At 34.7% G+C, this 17,271-nt stretch overlaps 1 protein-coding gene across 1 annotated transcript; it reads right to left on the bottom strand.

Annotated features, from left to right (window-relative positions):
* Positions 1 to 1,945: 1,945 nt before the first annotated feature.
* LOC114729008 (protoporphyrinogen oxidase, mitochondrial-like) lies at positions 1,946 to 9,414 on the bottom strand. Its single transcript, XM_028915948.1, has 18 exons — positions 9,204 to 9,414; positions 8,779 to 8,818; positions 8,142 to 8,277; positions 7,728 to 7,793; positions 7,261 to 7,311; positions 7,071 to 7,127; positions 6,808 to 6,884; positions 6,644 to 6,680; positions 6,420 to 6,485; positions 5,679 to 5,719; positions 5,287 to 5,419; positions 4,981 to 5,148; positions 4,034 to 4,108; positions 3,618 to 3,741; positions 3,420 to 3,528; positions 2,815 to 2,889; positions 2,599 to 2,705; positions 1,946 to 2,338 (listed from the first exon to the last, which is right to left on the bottom strand). The coding sequence occupies exons 1-18, from the start codon at positions 9,352 to 9,354 to the stop codon at positions 2,223 to 2,225; spliced, it is 1,629 nt and encodes a 542-aa protein (XP_028771781.1). The 5' UTR covers positions 9,355 to 9,414; the 3' UTR covers positions 1,946 to 2,222.
* Positions 9,415 to 17,271: the final 7,857 nt, after the last annotated feature.

The following is a 17,271-nucleotide window of genomic DNA, read 5'->3' as shown; positions in this document are numbered from 1 at the left end:
ATCAGCGTCAAAAACAATTCCCCAGGGAAGCAGTGCTGAAAAAGTTTTTAGCATGGTTAATTCCATTTATTCTGATAGAACTGACAAATTGTGAGCGTGAAGTAAGAATTAAAATATCATGTTTAAGCCTTAAAAGTCACTTCTGTAAGTTGTTCAATAGAGTTTTTTTTTTTTTGGTAAACCGCACGATGTTCTAAATGATTGTTGCAATAAAATTGACACTGAAGCGTCACCGTCGATATAAAATATAAAATCTAGTAATAAATTATCACTGTTTAGGCCCGTCTTAGATGCGGACAAAACACCCACTCTAATTTTGCATGAAAACGACATCGTATTTCATCCATAAAATCCTGTATCTTTGGGCCTCAACATGCCATGTTCCCCAACAATCATTTTGTTTGTCATCGATCAGTTTGTTCAAACATGAACTTGACTTCTCAAAATCATATACATGAGCATCCTAGTTAAAGGTGCATAATAACCATGCAAGTATTTTGAAGCATAATTAGATATTTTTTGGGGGGACATCTAAGCATAATGAAATAGTTGAAAGCTCGACTTTTTAAAAAGTCATACCCCCCAAATCTATATCCTTTTCATGATTTATCCTGAAATGTTTTAAAAACACACAAGATGACAAAATAATAATCATGGGATATCATCTCTTTGCCAAAAGAAAAAGAAGTTAAATCTTTGAATCAATACCACCAACTTTAACTCTTTAATTTGACCATAGCCAACTTGGAGAACAAAACTGTCTAACATTGGGTCAAATAACAGCCCAGGCGGCAAATAATTATAATTTATAGGCTATGGTGGCATTGATAATTGAATAGTAAGAGAGAGGCAACATGATCCGGTTGTTATGGTCCAAGACAGAGACATGTATCAGACACCGATAAAGGGAGGCTTTTGCTTTCAAGAGAGATATTTGGTGTTGGTGGCATCACTGAAATGCGAGGCATCTATTACTTGAAAGACAACTTTAATTTTCTAGGGGAGTCCAACGACATAGGTAACTGTGGAAACGATGTCCTCTGCGCAAGAAATAGACCAAAGATGATGTTGACTTGTAAGAAGAAGCATATAGGACCACTTTTATTGTTCCCGGTACATGAATTGTCTTCACGGACAATCCATGAATAATATATGACGATGCATCCAGAAGATGGGCAAACGAACAGTGTAATGAGTTTAAAAAATCGGATAGAGATTTCAATGTGCCGAATGATCTCCGGTGAATGAAGTGAACAATATGAGGCTTAAAGCTGGTTTCAAAAGTCACCTATGAATAATGAAATCAGCCATTGTAGGTTTAAGTTTATACGGATGATTATGCCATTAAATTTGGTGCTGGATGAGCTTTTATCGTTAAAGGCCTAGTTAAAGTAACAGAGGAGAATATGGAATGCTAGCTGGCTGGTAATTCAGACGCTGAGCAAAGTAGCTTGGGCTTGAGCTTGAGCTGAGATCTCTTTTTCAAAGATCAAGTCCCTTTCCTTCTTTTGATTTGGTTGTTTAAATCATGGGGTATGAAAGAGAAGCCATCAACTCCATACAAATTTAGATTACCATTATCTATAAAGTTCTTTTTGTTTAGAAGTTTGTGAAAATAAATGGCATGGCAGGATTCAGGAAGACAACAAGTACGTCCTGGCTTCTGAATTCTACAATAGAGGCACGTGTGTTGAGCCCTTCCAGATGTTACAGATGAACGCCTTCACAGAGTTTAATTGCAGGCCGGCGTCAGCGCACAACAATGAAGCAGTCGTTTCCTAAATTTCCACCTACTCATTCCATTTTTTTTTTAATGAATGATATTTATGTTGTTTAAATTACTAAAGATACAATTAAAATGTTGAGATAGCTTTTTTTTAACAAAATACATGTTTAAAACACTTTATATAAGAAACGAGAGCATTTTAAAAGTGCATCCGAAGAAGACAAAGAATCAGATTCTTTCTCTCTTTTATTTTTTGCTTTCTTTGGGAGGGGAGGAGATTAAAATAACGATGGGCCCATTTTCTTCCTTCTTTTTCTTTGCCCTTTTGTTTTTGGGCGGAAGGTTCTCTCTGCATAAGATTTCTTTCGCTTCCTACCCCAAATCCAGAATGGAGAATAGTTGCAGGGTGCAAGGAGAACAATTCTGAAATTGTTAACAGTATGGAAAATAGCAAGCGTAAACTAGTGAAATCTAGGATTACAATACTAGTCACTTGCTAATCACTAGGCACTCCGTCTTCTGAAGCGGAGTTTAGGTAGGAAATTACAAGATCAGCTGCTTTGCATCCCGAAGTAATTGCTTTGCCAACTGAGAGCCCACCTTTGTGGTTACCTATCATACGAAATATTCACAACTTCAGAAATATTCTATATAAAAAAGCACTCCAACTAGCAAGTAGGAGAAATCTCTTCTTTTCTTTGCGCATGTTCTCATCATTTCTCTACCATATCTAAGGAATATAGAAAAGAAATCTGCATGAATGCACAGGTGGCTCCACTTAAAGTTCACGTTAGTAGCTTTATTCTTGACCAACGTAGGCATTCTCGGTCAGATATAAATGGTTATCCAGGACTTTGTTTTGAGCAGTTTACCTGCATAGAAAAATCCGGGAAGATCCTTTTCCAATTTGTCAATTGCTTCTAGAACTGACCCATAGTTATGCCCATATAAAGGAAATGCTTTGCTCCAATAGAAATGGCTGCCATTTAGCATAATTAGAGTCATAAGAACAGTTAGACAGGCGTAGAGGAAGTAGCAGAGACGTTGCTAAGAACAAGAACTACGGGAAAAAGAAATTAATGCCGTACTTGACAAAAGTGGGTTCCCCCTCTGCTCCCAACAACTTTCTCAAGTCAGAGGTAACAACCTGCTTTAGCTCATCACTGCAGCAAAGCAAACAAGCCAGTGGTTAAAGAAAAGGACAGAGAAAACATGAGAGGAATATGTCTCGTTTCACAAGGTATCCAGGGAAGCCACTCCCTCAGTTCTGCTATAAGAATTTCAAATTACATAATCCTCCTTTCTGTTCCAAAAAATTACATTCTCCTTCCCCGAAAACAAAAGATTGGCTACATTGTATAACAAAAGATGAGTTGCAATTACAATAATTTTAACCAAACGGCTCGCATTTTTCACTTATATTATATACAATCTTTTAGATATGCAAATGATCAACATTAACAAATCAAATTCTTGAATTTAGGGAAAAAATCAGCACAAAATAAATGAAAATTCTAAAAATAATTTGTCATAAGTTTCATTTTTCTGTAAAAGAAAATCTGATTGCTGAGGGTATTTTGGTGATGTTCTGACTTCAAAGTAGGTTTGTGTATATTTTCATAGTAGAAGAAAACGTTGTGTCACTTAGGCATGTTTATCCAAATATGCACAAGTAAAACTGCAGTAAAATTACGTTGAAGCATGTGCCAGTTCCCTGTTTCGACTTCCCCCAATGAAGGTTGTATAAAGATATAAATTACTGGGTGCACGATCAGGAAACATCATGGAGGAAAATAGTGTGCCTGAAGAGCATGATGCATTGAGCAGCTACATCAGAAAATAATTTGAAGTTATTTCTACTTTATTGGAAAATAGACTTAAGATGCGTTACCAAGGGTTTTTAAACCATGTTGTTGCTCATTAGAAGGAACAAGAACTCCAAAGCCCTCCAGGGGTCTCTTAACGTTCTCCTTCTTAAAGGTGGTAATTATGACAGATAGCGGCATATAGGTGACCTGCAATATGAAACACCATTGGAAAAACCATGACTAACAAAAGGCACAATATAATCAGCCAATTTTGATGGACACATTCTCTTAGGGTGAGGGCTGCCAAACTCCAAATCATGCTCAAAAGAAGCTTCCACATTCACAAACTGCTTACAAAGCAGCAAAGCCGTAAGCTTTCTTTGAAAACTCTTTAAAGGAGAAATTATGCCAGCGGAAGAGAAGAAATCACCAAGCGTATGTCAAAATTAATGAGTGAAGTACATTAAAAAAAAAAGTGTTGAGTTGAAATGAAGTATACCTCAGGAAGAAAATCAAGTGAAAAGGGGTTTCCCCTGTTTGTAATCTTCATATCTTTGAAATTAGATAGAGGAGCCTATGGCAATACAAACCAATGTCAGAAATTGATTTTCAAGAAACAGTTTGCGGTGAGCATGAACCCATAAGAAAAATGAAAGGTTAGAATAAACTTATAAACTTAAGTAGCCGTGGAACAAGGTCCTTATCCCATTTCTAGAAAAGGAAAACAGAGCCACAAGAACTGATGACCAAATACCGCCGCTTAGAAGTCACAGGAGATTATAGTCACAAATTGCTGCGAGTTTTTAAATCAATATTAGACTTCAGATCCCATTAAATGAGATTCCCATAGATATACACCATGGTTTTGGTAAAGTTCACAAGAATACCATAATACAAATTATACTTTATTTCAAGCAATGAGAAATATCATTTCCAATACTCTATACTCTAAAAGATCCCCACTCTCAGTAAAATCAAACGGCACAAACAATTTAACCAATGACACAGACACGTAAGGTATTCCAGGTTCAACGGTCAATGAGTAGTATGCAACAACTTGAGGCGTGTTAAACTAAAATGTTTAATTGATTATCCCAGAATAAGCTGCAGTTTTTTTCTCTTCTCTCTCTCTCTCTCTCTGTGGGTTTTTGGGGGGGGGGTTAGTTTTGTCCTAGTTTAGACTTTTCTTAACAGTTGCAGCATCATCACACATTCACATCATTTCCTGTCCCCTGTTGTGTGTTCGTTTTTACTGGATGTAACCCCCCCCAAAAAAGAAAAGAAAAGAAAAGAAAAAGACATCATTACCCATCCATGTCATCTCCTAGTTTACCTTTAATGTTGTACTCACAACCTTTTAATCATGTTAATAGACATTTACGCATAATGTGCAATATCTATTTTATAAAGGATGGGGAAAGGGATAAATACGGAAAACATACTAACCGTCATGATTACAGCATCTACAACGTGTGTGTCCTGATTAGAAGAACAAGTGATTGACCACTTGTCTGATGAGGAACTTCCGCCATGACAGTAAGATAATGACAAAACCTCTGTATTCAATTTCAGGTTATCTTTGCCAAGCTCTTTCGACAGTGTATTAGTCAGAGTCTGCACTGGATACATCACAGAATTCATATGCAAGGTGATGCATTAGGGGTATAAATAACAAGTTCATACAGCCAATGTACCCACATCAGGACTAAAATCCAGGTATGTTAAGAGCAAACTTGCACAAAGATTCAATACCTGCATGCCACCATAGAAAGAAAACGAACCCCGCTTAGGTTTCTTGTTTCCCAATGCACCCTTAGTTCCTCCAGTTTTTTCCTTTTTGACAAACAACTTCGATTGCAAAGCCCCAGCTATAAGAGAGCCAAACCTAGGACACAGGAATTCCTATCAAGACCAAATTTATTTCATTCCCAAAAGTTTCACGCAGCTCCAATGCTCAAATTTCAACCACTTATAACTGTAAGGCTTTGGTATACGCACAGACATACGATGATGCAATTTTGTGAAACTTAACAAATAATCTTGCCGATTATAATACAAAGTTCAATTAGAGAAAAATTGTTTTAAGAAAAATTTCAAGTATTACCATCGAAATTTATTTACCAGCACTAGTTGCAAAGCATTACCTTTTCTCTAAGTTCCATAGCTCTGGAAAAGAATAGTGCATCTGATTGAAGTACAAGAAAGAAAATAATCAAAGACAAGATCCAGGCAATTAGAACTTCGAAGAACTAATTAGCACTAACAGTTTCAAATCACAACTGAAGTATATGCCAAATTCCAAAACTGATACAATTAACGTTAAAGCACAGCCAATTTAAGAGATTCTTGTGACTGGGAGCTCAGAGTAGGCACTAAACGGCTCAGCAACAACAAAGTGCAAGAGATAGAAGAACAAAATACATATAGGTTTGAACACATAATCTTGGAAACCAGTTTGGGTTCAAGTACTGTTCAGATGACAGCCAACTTTTTAAAAAAATTGAAGTGATTGTGAAAATCATAATTTGTCAAAGCTAGTGCTACAGAACCCAATTGATTCTTTCTTGGACTTCAGCAAGCACAACGCAAGATGTCATGAATTTTCAGATTTTATCGTGTCCCACAAGATAAATGCAGCAAGTTTAACAGAAAAGCTTTGGTGGACTTTGATCACAATATGTTACGTTCTTAAAGCAGAGTTTATCTTAAATCAGTCAGCACTAAAAGTAATTCCCTTTTCAGTATATTTTTTCTGGGTAAAGTAATAGTTCAGATCATGATGGAAATATTGGAACAATTATCCACTTAACCAATATTGATCTTAACAAGCAAATTGAATGCACAAAATACTATAGAAGTATTTGAAAACAGAGAGTACTACTCACAGAAAGAGATTCGGGATCTCCAGCACTTGTACCCGCAACAAAAGGATCAATAAGATAGTCCACAACCTTCAAATTAATAATGATGTTTATTATATATAAATAAAATTTCTATTCCAAGGATTCCTTTTTAGACTCTGCTGCAAGAAGGATGTTCTGTGCTGTATCAACAACGTTGATCATGAACAGAGATTTCAAATGAGTCGGTATTACAATATGACATGTACCTCTTTACCAAAATGACGCTGAAAGAAACTGCCAACACTGCCAGAAAGAAAACATCAACATGCTAAGGATGCTGTTCTTGTCATACAATTTTTTTTTTTTTTAAAAAAAAAAAAGCCGCAAAATTCTTTAGATATATGATTCCATTAAAGGAGGTTTACCATACCTTTCTTCTGCATGTTCACCATGCACATTAGCTGGATCATTCTTTTTCCACATGAATGGTTCAAAAATGACCTGGAACTGCAAAGAAAGAAAGTGGGAAAACTTTTACCGGTAATCTAGATAAATGAAGACTTCTCTGTGATATGTTTTGAACAGGTAACAAACATCACTAAAAAAACAAAAGAAAAGAAAAGAAAAAAAGGATGTAACAAAGGCAACAAGATCTGAAGTGACAGAAAAACATTTTTTTCCCCTGAAACAAACCTTTGATTGTGAAGAAAGGAGTTTGCTTGTAAGCAGTGCAACAGGATTTGTTGGTACCTGATGTAACACAGGCAATAATTACTGCTGAACAAAAATTGCTATAATTGTAAGGAATAGAAATCTAAGAAGACCAAACATTCAAAAGCAGGGAAACAACAACTGTTACAAAACCTATATAACCAAAACATACCAAAAGGGGTCTGCCATTTCGCACAATATAGCGCTTATGCTGTGAAATTGGCTGTGACAGTAAACAGAATCCTAATCAGTCCAGGATATCACAGTAAAACCAAAATTAAAGTACAGCCTCCCAATAGATCAACCATTACTATTCTCAAACTTTCAGCTTCCACAACAAAATTTTGGTAAACATTACAATTAAAGGCGCCCAGGACTCTCAAGCTAAATATTTTGAAGTATTGGACATTAAATACAAGAACAACAAAAATAAACCCTATCCCACTAAGTGAAATCAGCTACATGAATTGCATAATATCATGATGCTCTATCAACAATTAACTGTTAAAAAATATCATTCATCATGAGATCCCGTCCAATAATTGCCTTAAGAGATATTAAATGAAAACAGAAAGCTTTCTGGTATCTGATAGCATGGTCTTGGATAAATAGCAATCTAGTTAATTAATAGATCCTTACAAATTGCTGCTTTTCTTCAAGCGCAAGATCATTGATCAAAGCTTTAGCCTCCATTTCACTCTCAGTCTGCACCAATGAACGAAACTTAAGAGCAAACATCATGCAGCATTGACTGTTAACAATTTATAGCAAGAATGTCCATTAGAAGCAAGTGTGGAACAAATTCAAATTTTTATGGAACAGTCTCCTCAAGAGTAGAAGAACTTCAGACTATGGTGCACATCGATAACTGATAATGAAATTAACAATGGTTTAATATTTCACGGAGTATATGTCCTTAGGCAATGATCCATACATAAGTAACAAACCAGACCATTAGTCATTTTCATAAATTGCTGTCCATTTACAAATTCATATCTAAAGTACACTCAGCATTTTAAAGGACGTAAATCCAATTGCAACAGGTAAATTTACCATTGTATTTGCTCCCTCATCCCAAATTAGGCCATCCTGTGAAACGCTTCTTAACTTCCCTCCAGCTCTTTCTTGAGCTTCAAATACAGTGACATCCAGCCCATGTGATTTTAATTTGTAAGCCGCTGCAAGCCCACTTGGCATCACAGAACAAAATTAGCCATAGTTATGTCCATAAATGTTCAAAATATCAGATAAATAAATGCCTGAGGAAAAATGGTATGATACAGTTGATCATATTAATTTATCCAAATTGGAAAGGTGAAACAGCTCCGAAGCTCTAGAAATTGGTTCATATGATTCGATATAATATGCCATTATGCTACAAAGGTGATGCTATAGTTTCCCTTCTCATACTTTTAATCCATCACCGCTAGGAATCTGTTAATCAAGGAAGGTCATATCCTCATGTACATATAGGTTCTTAGTCAATTCTGCCTGATTTGATCCAAGGGACACTTGCTTGGCCTGTGTCTGATCATTTCCTTCTTCTCCTAAAGTCCAATGGGGCTAAGTAGGGGCCAACTCCTTTCCGGTTTGAGAATAAGAAGCCTCATTATCATTCCTTCTTTAATCAAGACAACTAGACAATTTATGAAGTGAGCTTTGAACTAGAAAAAGATTTAAGCCAAATTACCTTACCCCAGCTCCAACAACAGCGACTCTTTTCACAGATCCTGCAAAGCCACATGACGACAAGATATGACCATCTGTATCGATCATGAAGTAATTTTTTCCTACTTCCATAGACTATAGGATTTCTTTAATTGTAAAAAGAACCTCAAAATTCAAACAGTGCCACAATATGGGTCTAGAGCCAACTGCCTGAGCTAAATTCCGAGCCATAAATTTGAAATCTAAACCGATGCAAGGTAAATTTTGGAAAACATCTTGCCAAGCATCAATTTCAAAGTCATAAATCTTGAACTGTCGAACATTGTCTGAATTATCCTTAGTTGACTAAGAAACTAAACAGAATGTGAACCTGAATACATTTGATAGTAAACATGACTTCGGGATAAATTGACTGAGCATGAATGTTTAAAATAGAAAATAACTTACTTGACTTGTCATCTTTTGCAGTGGAGGCCATTTCTGTGTTTCTTCGTCGCGGGTCTGAGCCGCTGACACAGGAAGGCTGATATGGAGTCAATTTAGGCGGGGTTTGGTGGTGGGGGATGCGGGAAACACTTGACGAGGCGCCCAAAACCATGTCGCTTTCAGTCGCCCACCATTTTTATCCAACTTCTCGTTTGCAGTCTAGATTCTCATTTCGCTGTTAATTAAGCGAACGTAAATTATGACTAGATTCATGTTTAGAGAGAAATAAAACATGTAATAAAAATAATAATTACGAGATTTAAACTCCTATATAGTTATTGAAGGTCAAATGCACGAATGACTGTAAAAATATAGTCATTGATATCGATGTATATCTACATTCTCATATGAAGCCGATGCATTTGATTTGCCCATGGTCGCGCTCAATTTTTCATTCAGTGGATGCGAGAAATAACTTCAGACAAAATCATATTTAGGAAATGTTTAGATAAAAATAAAACTATGATTTTAGAAGTATTTTTACGATATACGAAATAAATATATAAATGAATCTGTCTTGATTTATGAAAAAATACTTCTGAAAAGTGATTATGGGGCGTTCCAAACACCTTTTAATTCCGTATTTTTTACCTTTCTATAAAACCAGTAGTATCCATTGGACATTAAAAAAAATTTTGGACAAATCATTCCCTCTTTTATGCATTAACTTGACAGACTGTGGGTGTATTTGCGTTTTTATGTTAGGAAAAAGAAGAATTCGTGTTTTACATGAAATATGATCCAAGTCACACCTTGACAGGTGAATAATAAGTTTATCATGAATTTGATGTCATATTATGTATAAGGGTAAATAATTAATAACTCGTGTGGATCGCAACGCAGGTCATCGCAACTTTGTACATGCAATATTTTTGACGTCAGAGTTTACTTTGATTTAGGATCAAAACTCATAATTTAAAATTTAAAAAACTAAAATTAAAATTAATGTAAATGTATTAAACAAAAGATTGTATTAATCCTATACAATCGCAGCCTGCTTTTTAATTAAAGGGTAAAAAAGACATCCACTTTTATGACAAGGGAAGAAACAGATGTTGGAGGTAAGGAATTAAAAGAAAAATTGTAAATTAAAACCTTGTACTATTTCCATTTATATTAATATAAGACTCAATTAATTAATATTTTTTTGTCAAAGACTCAGTTAATTAATCTAAAAAAATTAAGAAATTTACTAAATTATTTTAAACTATTTGTATTTATCTTTTTTTCTTCAAACTAATTTGTCTCATTTATAAATTAATATATAATATAATGATTTACATAAATCTTTTAAAGATATCATATAACATATGCTATAATTAAATAGTTTAATAATTTTTTTAAATTTTTTGAATTACTTGATTGAGTTTTATATTAAGTACTAGACGAAATAACTCTTGAGATGCATTTAAAGCCGAAATGCTAGTTTGACGAGAAAGAAAAACCAAAACGCATATGTAAATCCGCTAGTTCTTCAAAATTAATATATGAATGTAAGGATGTTGTTTAATGTTTTTTAATCATCGCTAGAGGTCACATTAGATGCTGTCATATAACTACTCATTAATAAAAAAAATTCTTAACATATATAATTATCATAAAAATTATTTGCAGGTAAAATAAATAAATATTATGAATTAAAGTTTTATATTTAGAATCAAATTGAATTTTTATTTGTATTAAAAACAGAAGGTAGCATTTTTTCTTTTACAGAAAATTTTGGGTAGTGTTTTGTAAGCATGCGTATATAGAGGAAGCAAGAAGCTTTGTTGAAACAAAAAAATTAAATGGCCAATCTTGCAAGATAATTTCATCCACGTAATAAAGTTTAATTTTTCAGACATAGCTAACCTTTGTTTTTCGCCGGGGACAGAGCCAACCATTGAAAATCGTAATTTAACGAAAGAGAAGTTTTCTTTCTCGTGACAAGGATATTTTGGGGTCCGCGATTTCATTAATAAATGCTAATTTTTCTCTCACAACCTTTTCTTTTTGGGACAATGACAAAAAAAAAACTGAAAATTGATAAATCTCCAATTAGGTTTGGTAACAATATTTTATTTAGTGCTGATAACACTAAATTTGTAAATGATCATAAATTTTCATTAACATTTACAAATTTTCAGTTGTTTTTGTCATTTTTTCTTTCTTTTTCCAGTAAAAAATGTTTAAACATTCGTTTGTCGTCAAATATGAGTAATAACTTCCACGAACGTTTAGTGTTGTATTTACAGAAATATCTCTTGCCATCGTCCAGCACCCTATGGAGTGTTTGAGAAGTCCCACAAATACTTTAAAATATGATTTTACATAAATCAGGACAACATTTTTATCACATGCTTATCTCAAATTCTATAAAATTATTTTTAAAATTGTATTTTATTTTTATCCAACCATCTCAAAACTTTTGTACGCATTCCTCCATGTTGTTTCCAAAAAAAAAATCTGGAATCAAATGTTGTTAGAGTTGATAATATAGATTGCGCAGTATAAATTAACAGGTTCTGATTATTTAAAATTAAATTCAGCCCTCTTTGTAGCGATGGCCCTTTTAAGCCCCCAACCCCGTATACATACACACATATATATTTTATTAGTTATTATAATTATATTGTTACATGTCATATTTCATCCAAAAAAATTTTTAAAAAAAATCCACATCATTTATGTAGTGCTTTCAGTCAAATATTTTTTAAAAAATAATGATTTCATCTTTTTTTTTGGTTAAAAATAAAAAAAATAATTAAAAATTAAATAAAATATGGTGGGTGCGCGTCACGCATAGCCTACGTTACTACTCATCAGTGTTGCCCTTCTTTTAATGACTACTATCATCTAAACGGTCAATATTATTTCACACACGTTAGTAATTCAGTGTCTGTGTGCATTGTTAATCCTGAAACAACCAAACAAAGGCGTGAATTCAAGTCAAGCTTGAAGAGCAGCTATGTCCACGCCATCCTCCAAAAGCCCTCGTGTTCATGCGCATTGCTTGCTCTTTGTTCATAATTTTGACAAAGAAAGTGGCGTGGCACGATACGAGGAATCATTTAGTTGGTGGGAAAACAATATAATCATATTGGATATCCCAGAAGATTTACTATCCTCCAGCCTGAAATTAAATTAGCTAGACAAAGGCAAAAACGAGACACCATGATGGTTGCTTAACTTTCTGACAAACGAGGTAGTTAAGCACCGTTTAAATTCTTCTCTGGACAAGTCTTGCCAGATAGATAATAAATTTTGCATACCACTCTCGTACTCATTAAGGACGAATGATTAGCTTCGATCTCGCTTTAAATTAAATTATCACAAACAAACATATTAGTGGATCATAAGCAGACGCGTGAGTAAATGTGAAAGATAAATAAACAAACGTCAGGGTGACCTTGGAAAGTGGTGGCACAATATAATGATGCGTGGTTTTGAAAATTGGGTCGCCTAGTAATCCATCATCTTGTAATCATGCTTACGCCTTAAATTAAACATGATCACAATAACAAAGTTTGGGAGTACGGGTCCATGTTTGATGTGGATTCCTCTGCTCTATTATGTCGGACATTTTTTTGTAAGCTTTTGTCGGACTTAAATGCAGGAAATTTTGTAACTTTAGGAAATATATATATTTTTTCATTAATATGCAAGGAAGATGCTCACAGGCATTAGTTGTGAGCAATAACAATATTAAAGAATGTAGGTTAATTTTTTTTGTGAGATTTAAAAAAATTGTTTTTCCCCCATTAATATGCATGAATCAGAGAGAACATGAGAGATGAGCGCGAACCTCGTTTGGGTAGTGATTTCAAATACTACTTCTAGTTCTTAATACTCCTCCGGTCTTTAATATATGACATAATTCTTGAGTTGGTTTTAGTCCTAAATATAAGAGCTATTTCTTTATTTATCAATTTCTCTAAATTACCCCTATGGATACTCCCTCAGCCATAATTAAGTAGAAGAGGGAGATGAGGTATTAAGAAAGATGATTATGGTGTTTTAAGAAAAATGTGTCACTTTTCTTATAATTAACTAACTTACCTAACTTCCTTAATCTAATCAAATTAGTTAAATGGGTCTTATATTAAGGACCGGAGGAGTATAAGATCTTGTTTGACTTTTATTTTAGTCATAAATATAAGATCACAATCTACTTTGTCTCTAATATTTATGTATTTTAGGAAATTTTAGAAAAGATAACATTTATTTATAACAAATAACTGACTTAACTTCTTTTTTTAATCTCCTCAAATTAATCAATTAGCTCTTATAATTAGGACCGGAGGTAGTAGTATTTTACATATACCATGCCACCATCCACAGTCAAATCCAAATATTATCAAACTCAGATATGAATTTATTGAATATGCATGATCTTTATTCACGAGATTCGAAGAGAATTGAACCCATTCTATATATTCAACTCAATCACGGTTGGTTAAACTGAATTCAAATTTAATCGGGGAAAAGTGAGAACACGAAAAAGCGGGAGGGTGGTGGAATATTATGGGGTTAGTTGGTAGTTTAAGAAATTCAAAGCATAAAGAGAGAATGAAGAGAGATTGTTGTGAAAGGGAAGGAAAGGGAGGGAAGCGAGGGAGGGCGGGGCATCAATGGTGTCTCTGTCGTGGAAGACAGGAAGAGGTAATGGTTGATAGGGTCCCATATACGTTCCCCAACCAGGTTGACTTTAACGTTTGGCAAGCTGAGTGCATAATCTTATTACTGGCATCTCCACTTATAAACAAACTGGTTACATTTTAAACCCACTTGGTCGCACCCACTCACCTAATTACTTTCAAAGTGTGTGTGTATATATATATATATACACACTCCCTCCATGTTCAATATAAGAGATATTTAATTGATTTAGATTGGTTAAGATATGCCATATGAGTTTTTCTAAAATATCATTCATAATATTATATTCTTTCGGTTCTATATATAAGCTTTAAATTTGGGAAGAGATACGATCCATTTTACAAACTTCACCTTGTGTTTCCTTGACATTTAATGCATTTTTTCTAATGTTACATTTACTTATTTTTCTTATATCACATTTTCCCACACATTCTCTTTCATTCTTTTTCTTATATATTATAAGAGCATATTTGAAAACAAAACTCTATTTTTAACCTATTTATTGTTTTTATTTAATTATAACTAATTATTTGTTATTCATGAATTAATTATTTAAAATTTATAATAAAAACCGAATAGAGTATTATGTATAAGTTTGCAAGTTAGGTAAATTAATTTGAGAAAAATAATAACACGACGAGTAAGATAAATTAATATCTTATATTTATAACAAAATCTAACATTGTTTTAACTACTAGTTCAGGGCTGGCTTCAAAGAAACGCATGCATGGCAGTGCAACCTCCAAATTAAACACGCCACGCCACTGCTTGGTTTTGCTGCTGCTGCTGTAGCTGGGAGATCTTCTTCTTTGATCTCTGGTACTGTATCTCATTTTTATGTTATTTTAAGTGTCAACTTCGTATAATCGGCGTCAATTTCTAGAATGGTTGAAATTTTTATGGCCCCATTGAAGAATCTGTTTGTCTCGTCCCAAATAAAATATGCATGCTTTTAAGTATTGATATCTGAATCCAGTTTTTAATTCAATTAAAATGTTCAGAACCCTGACTTCGTTATTTTGGTTTTAAAATTAAACCCCAGTTAAAGCGAATTGGGGGGAAAAAAAAACAGATCTACTGCGACCGCATTGCTGCTCATCAAAATACGAGAGAAAGGATTAAAGGAAGCGTGGTTGATGGTTCCTAAGCCTTTTCCTCTTACGTTGGGGATTGAGATTTCTGAGGAACAAGCCAAACTGTTGGCAGCCACGTCAGCATCGTGGGTCTCGACCTGTGTATTTAAGGTTTTTTGTCGGGCCATGAGGCGACCTTGTGTGGCAGCCCACATGCCATTCTGGAAAATGCCTCAACAAAAATATGCCACTTTTGCTTCTTCTAAATCCTTTGTTTATTTTTTAAATTCCATCAATTAAATTAACTCCCTCGAAGTTTAATGTTCCAAACTCACCTCATATCCAGTACACTGTATTTGTCGTATGCAAGCGTAACACATCACATACGCAAATATCGAAATGACACCTAAATTATATAGCATACCCCCCCCTCACACATGTTAAATTATGCAAATGTCACATTGAAGCATGTTGTTTATGCTAATTATTTGACTTAAATTAAAAAAGGCTCAGTAGATCTAAGTCTAACTACCAGATATTTATATAATTAACTGTGAGAATTAAAGTTAAACCATCCCAGTGTATTTGCACCAGCGACCCTTCCCGAGCTTCTTTCCCCCGTGGCGCTTGCTTGTTTCACCTTTTTATTTAAGTGCTTTGCTTGTTCCCTAGAGCGGCGAGCTTCCATTCTCTAGAGCGACAAAGCATTCCGTTTTACTGAAGTGAGAGTCGTACAAAGCACGCGCGAACCCTCGCCTCAGGTGGTAGTAGTGAAGGCGCGACTCTGCTGAAGCTTCGAGCTCACTAACTGTTCGCCGGACAATGACGGTATTTTCCGGCAAGCAGGTGTTTCCGGTTGACTACGAGGCGGAGGTGTCGCAGCGCCTCCTCGAAGCTTGTCACTCCGGGGATCAGAGCTTGGCTTTAGAGTGCATTGCCGATCCATTCGTGGACGTCAACTTCGTCGGCGCAGTGAGCTTGAAGATCAGAAAGGCCGAGCTTTTTCTGCACGAGGAATCGGCTAGCGAAGTTCGCATCGAGTTCGAAGAGTTCAAGACCGACGTTACGGCTTTGTTTCTTGCTGTTCATACGGGGAATGCGAGCCTCGTGAAGAAGCTACTGGTAATGAACTGTTCGGAGACTCATTCTTGTGTGATATCACAGATCTCTGTAATCGATTTAATTTCTGCTGCTCTATTGGTATTTCTGGTTTTATCTGACACCAAGGCGTTATTTATCATTTCGAAAACGCATTTCGCGCTCTCTTACTTGATTGTTTTCTCACATTCTGGTCAATAACTTCTCAAAACATTGTCCAATGAGATGTTACTTATGGTACTGATTTTAAAATGTTTCATACACTCAATTTAAGTGGACATTATGCGAAATGTGTGTCTTCGATTTTTTATTTCTCTGGTTTTGAATCGATACTCGTGACATTTGTCGATAATTAAGAGTTTCAATAGTGCCTCTCTATCTCTATACTGCTCCTCGGATTTTGTTTGTCTTCTTTTAAATGGAGGAGGATTGAAGAAAGCTCCACAATTGAAATCTCTCTCTTGAAAACTGGTTTCAGATGTTTCTTTTAATTTAGGTAGTGTTGACTTAAGTCTCTTCTCGAAGTTAATTATTCGACTATGAAGGAAAAATTTAACTAAAAAAGCACATATGATCTTCTGAGAAAATAGAGTAAAGACGCCCGATCAATTTGAATTCGAACTGTTCAGATTTTAATGTGTTTTTTTCTCTAGTAAATCTCTGCTTTTTGTCATCGATGGTCCCCACGCATCCACCCCCTTTTTAATCCTTCATTTCTTTTAGATGTTAACTTTGGTCAATTTTCCCTCGTCATATTTTTAAAAACTTCTCCTGTATCTATATGAGATATACTTGTAGATTTTAAAAATATTTACCTTCGATTCTTCGAGTTTAGTTTCTAACGGGACTCTCAATATTAGCCACAGCTTTTTTTTCTTTTTTTAATTTAACCAACAAGGATAATTTATGTTAAATATTTAAGGTTTTCAATTATTGCTGCTGCTAATTAATCTGTGGGCTACATTATGCATGGCTAGCCATTTTGCTCCAAAGACATATGAGCGTCATCCAATTTTTCTTGGTCCTTTTTGTAGCACGTCTTATCTGTCCAAAATGTGTTGTCCCAACCATTGTACATTATACCACTTACAATACATTACCCATTCCTTTTGATAACCTTTCTGTCTCTTCTATTTGATTTTACTTGTTTCCAATTATTGCTTTGGCTATCACATCTCGCTCGCGCACACACACATATTACTATTCAATAAAAAAGGTAA

This window comes from Neltuma alba, unplaced genomic scaffold (genome assembly GCF_004799145.2).
Source record: "Neltuma alba isolate B1F8T4 unplaced genomic scaffold, ASM479914v2 tig00012590_pilon, whole genome shotgun sequence".
Classification (NCBI taxonomy): domain Eukaryota; kingdom Viridiplantae; phylum Streptophyta; class Magnoliopsida; order Fabales; family Fabaceae; genus Neltuma; species Neltuma alba.
The sequence above is the reverse complement of the archived record's forward strand: the minus strand, read 5'-3'. Positions and strand labels throughout refer to the sequence as shown.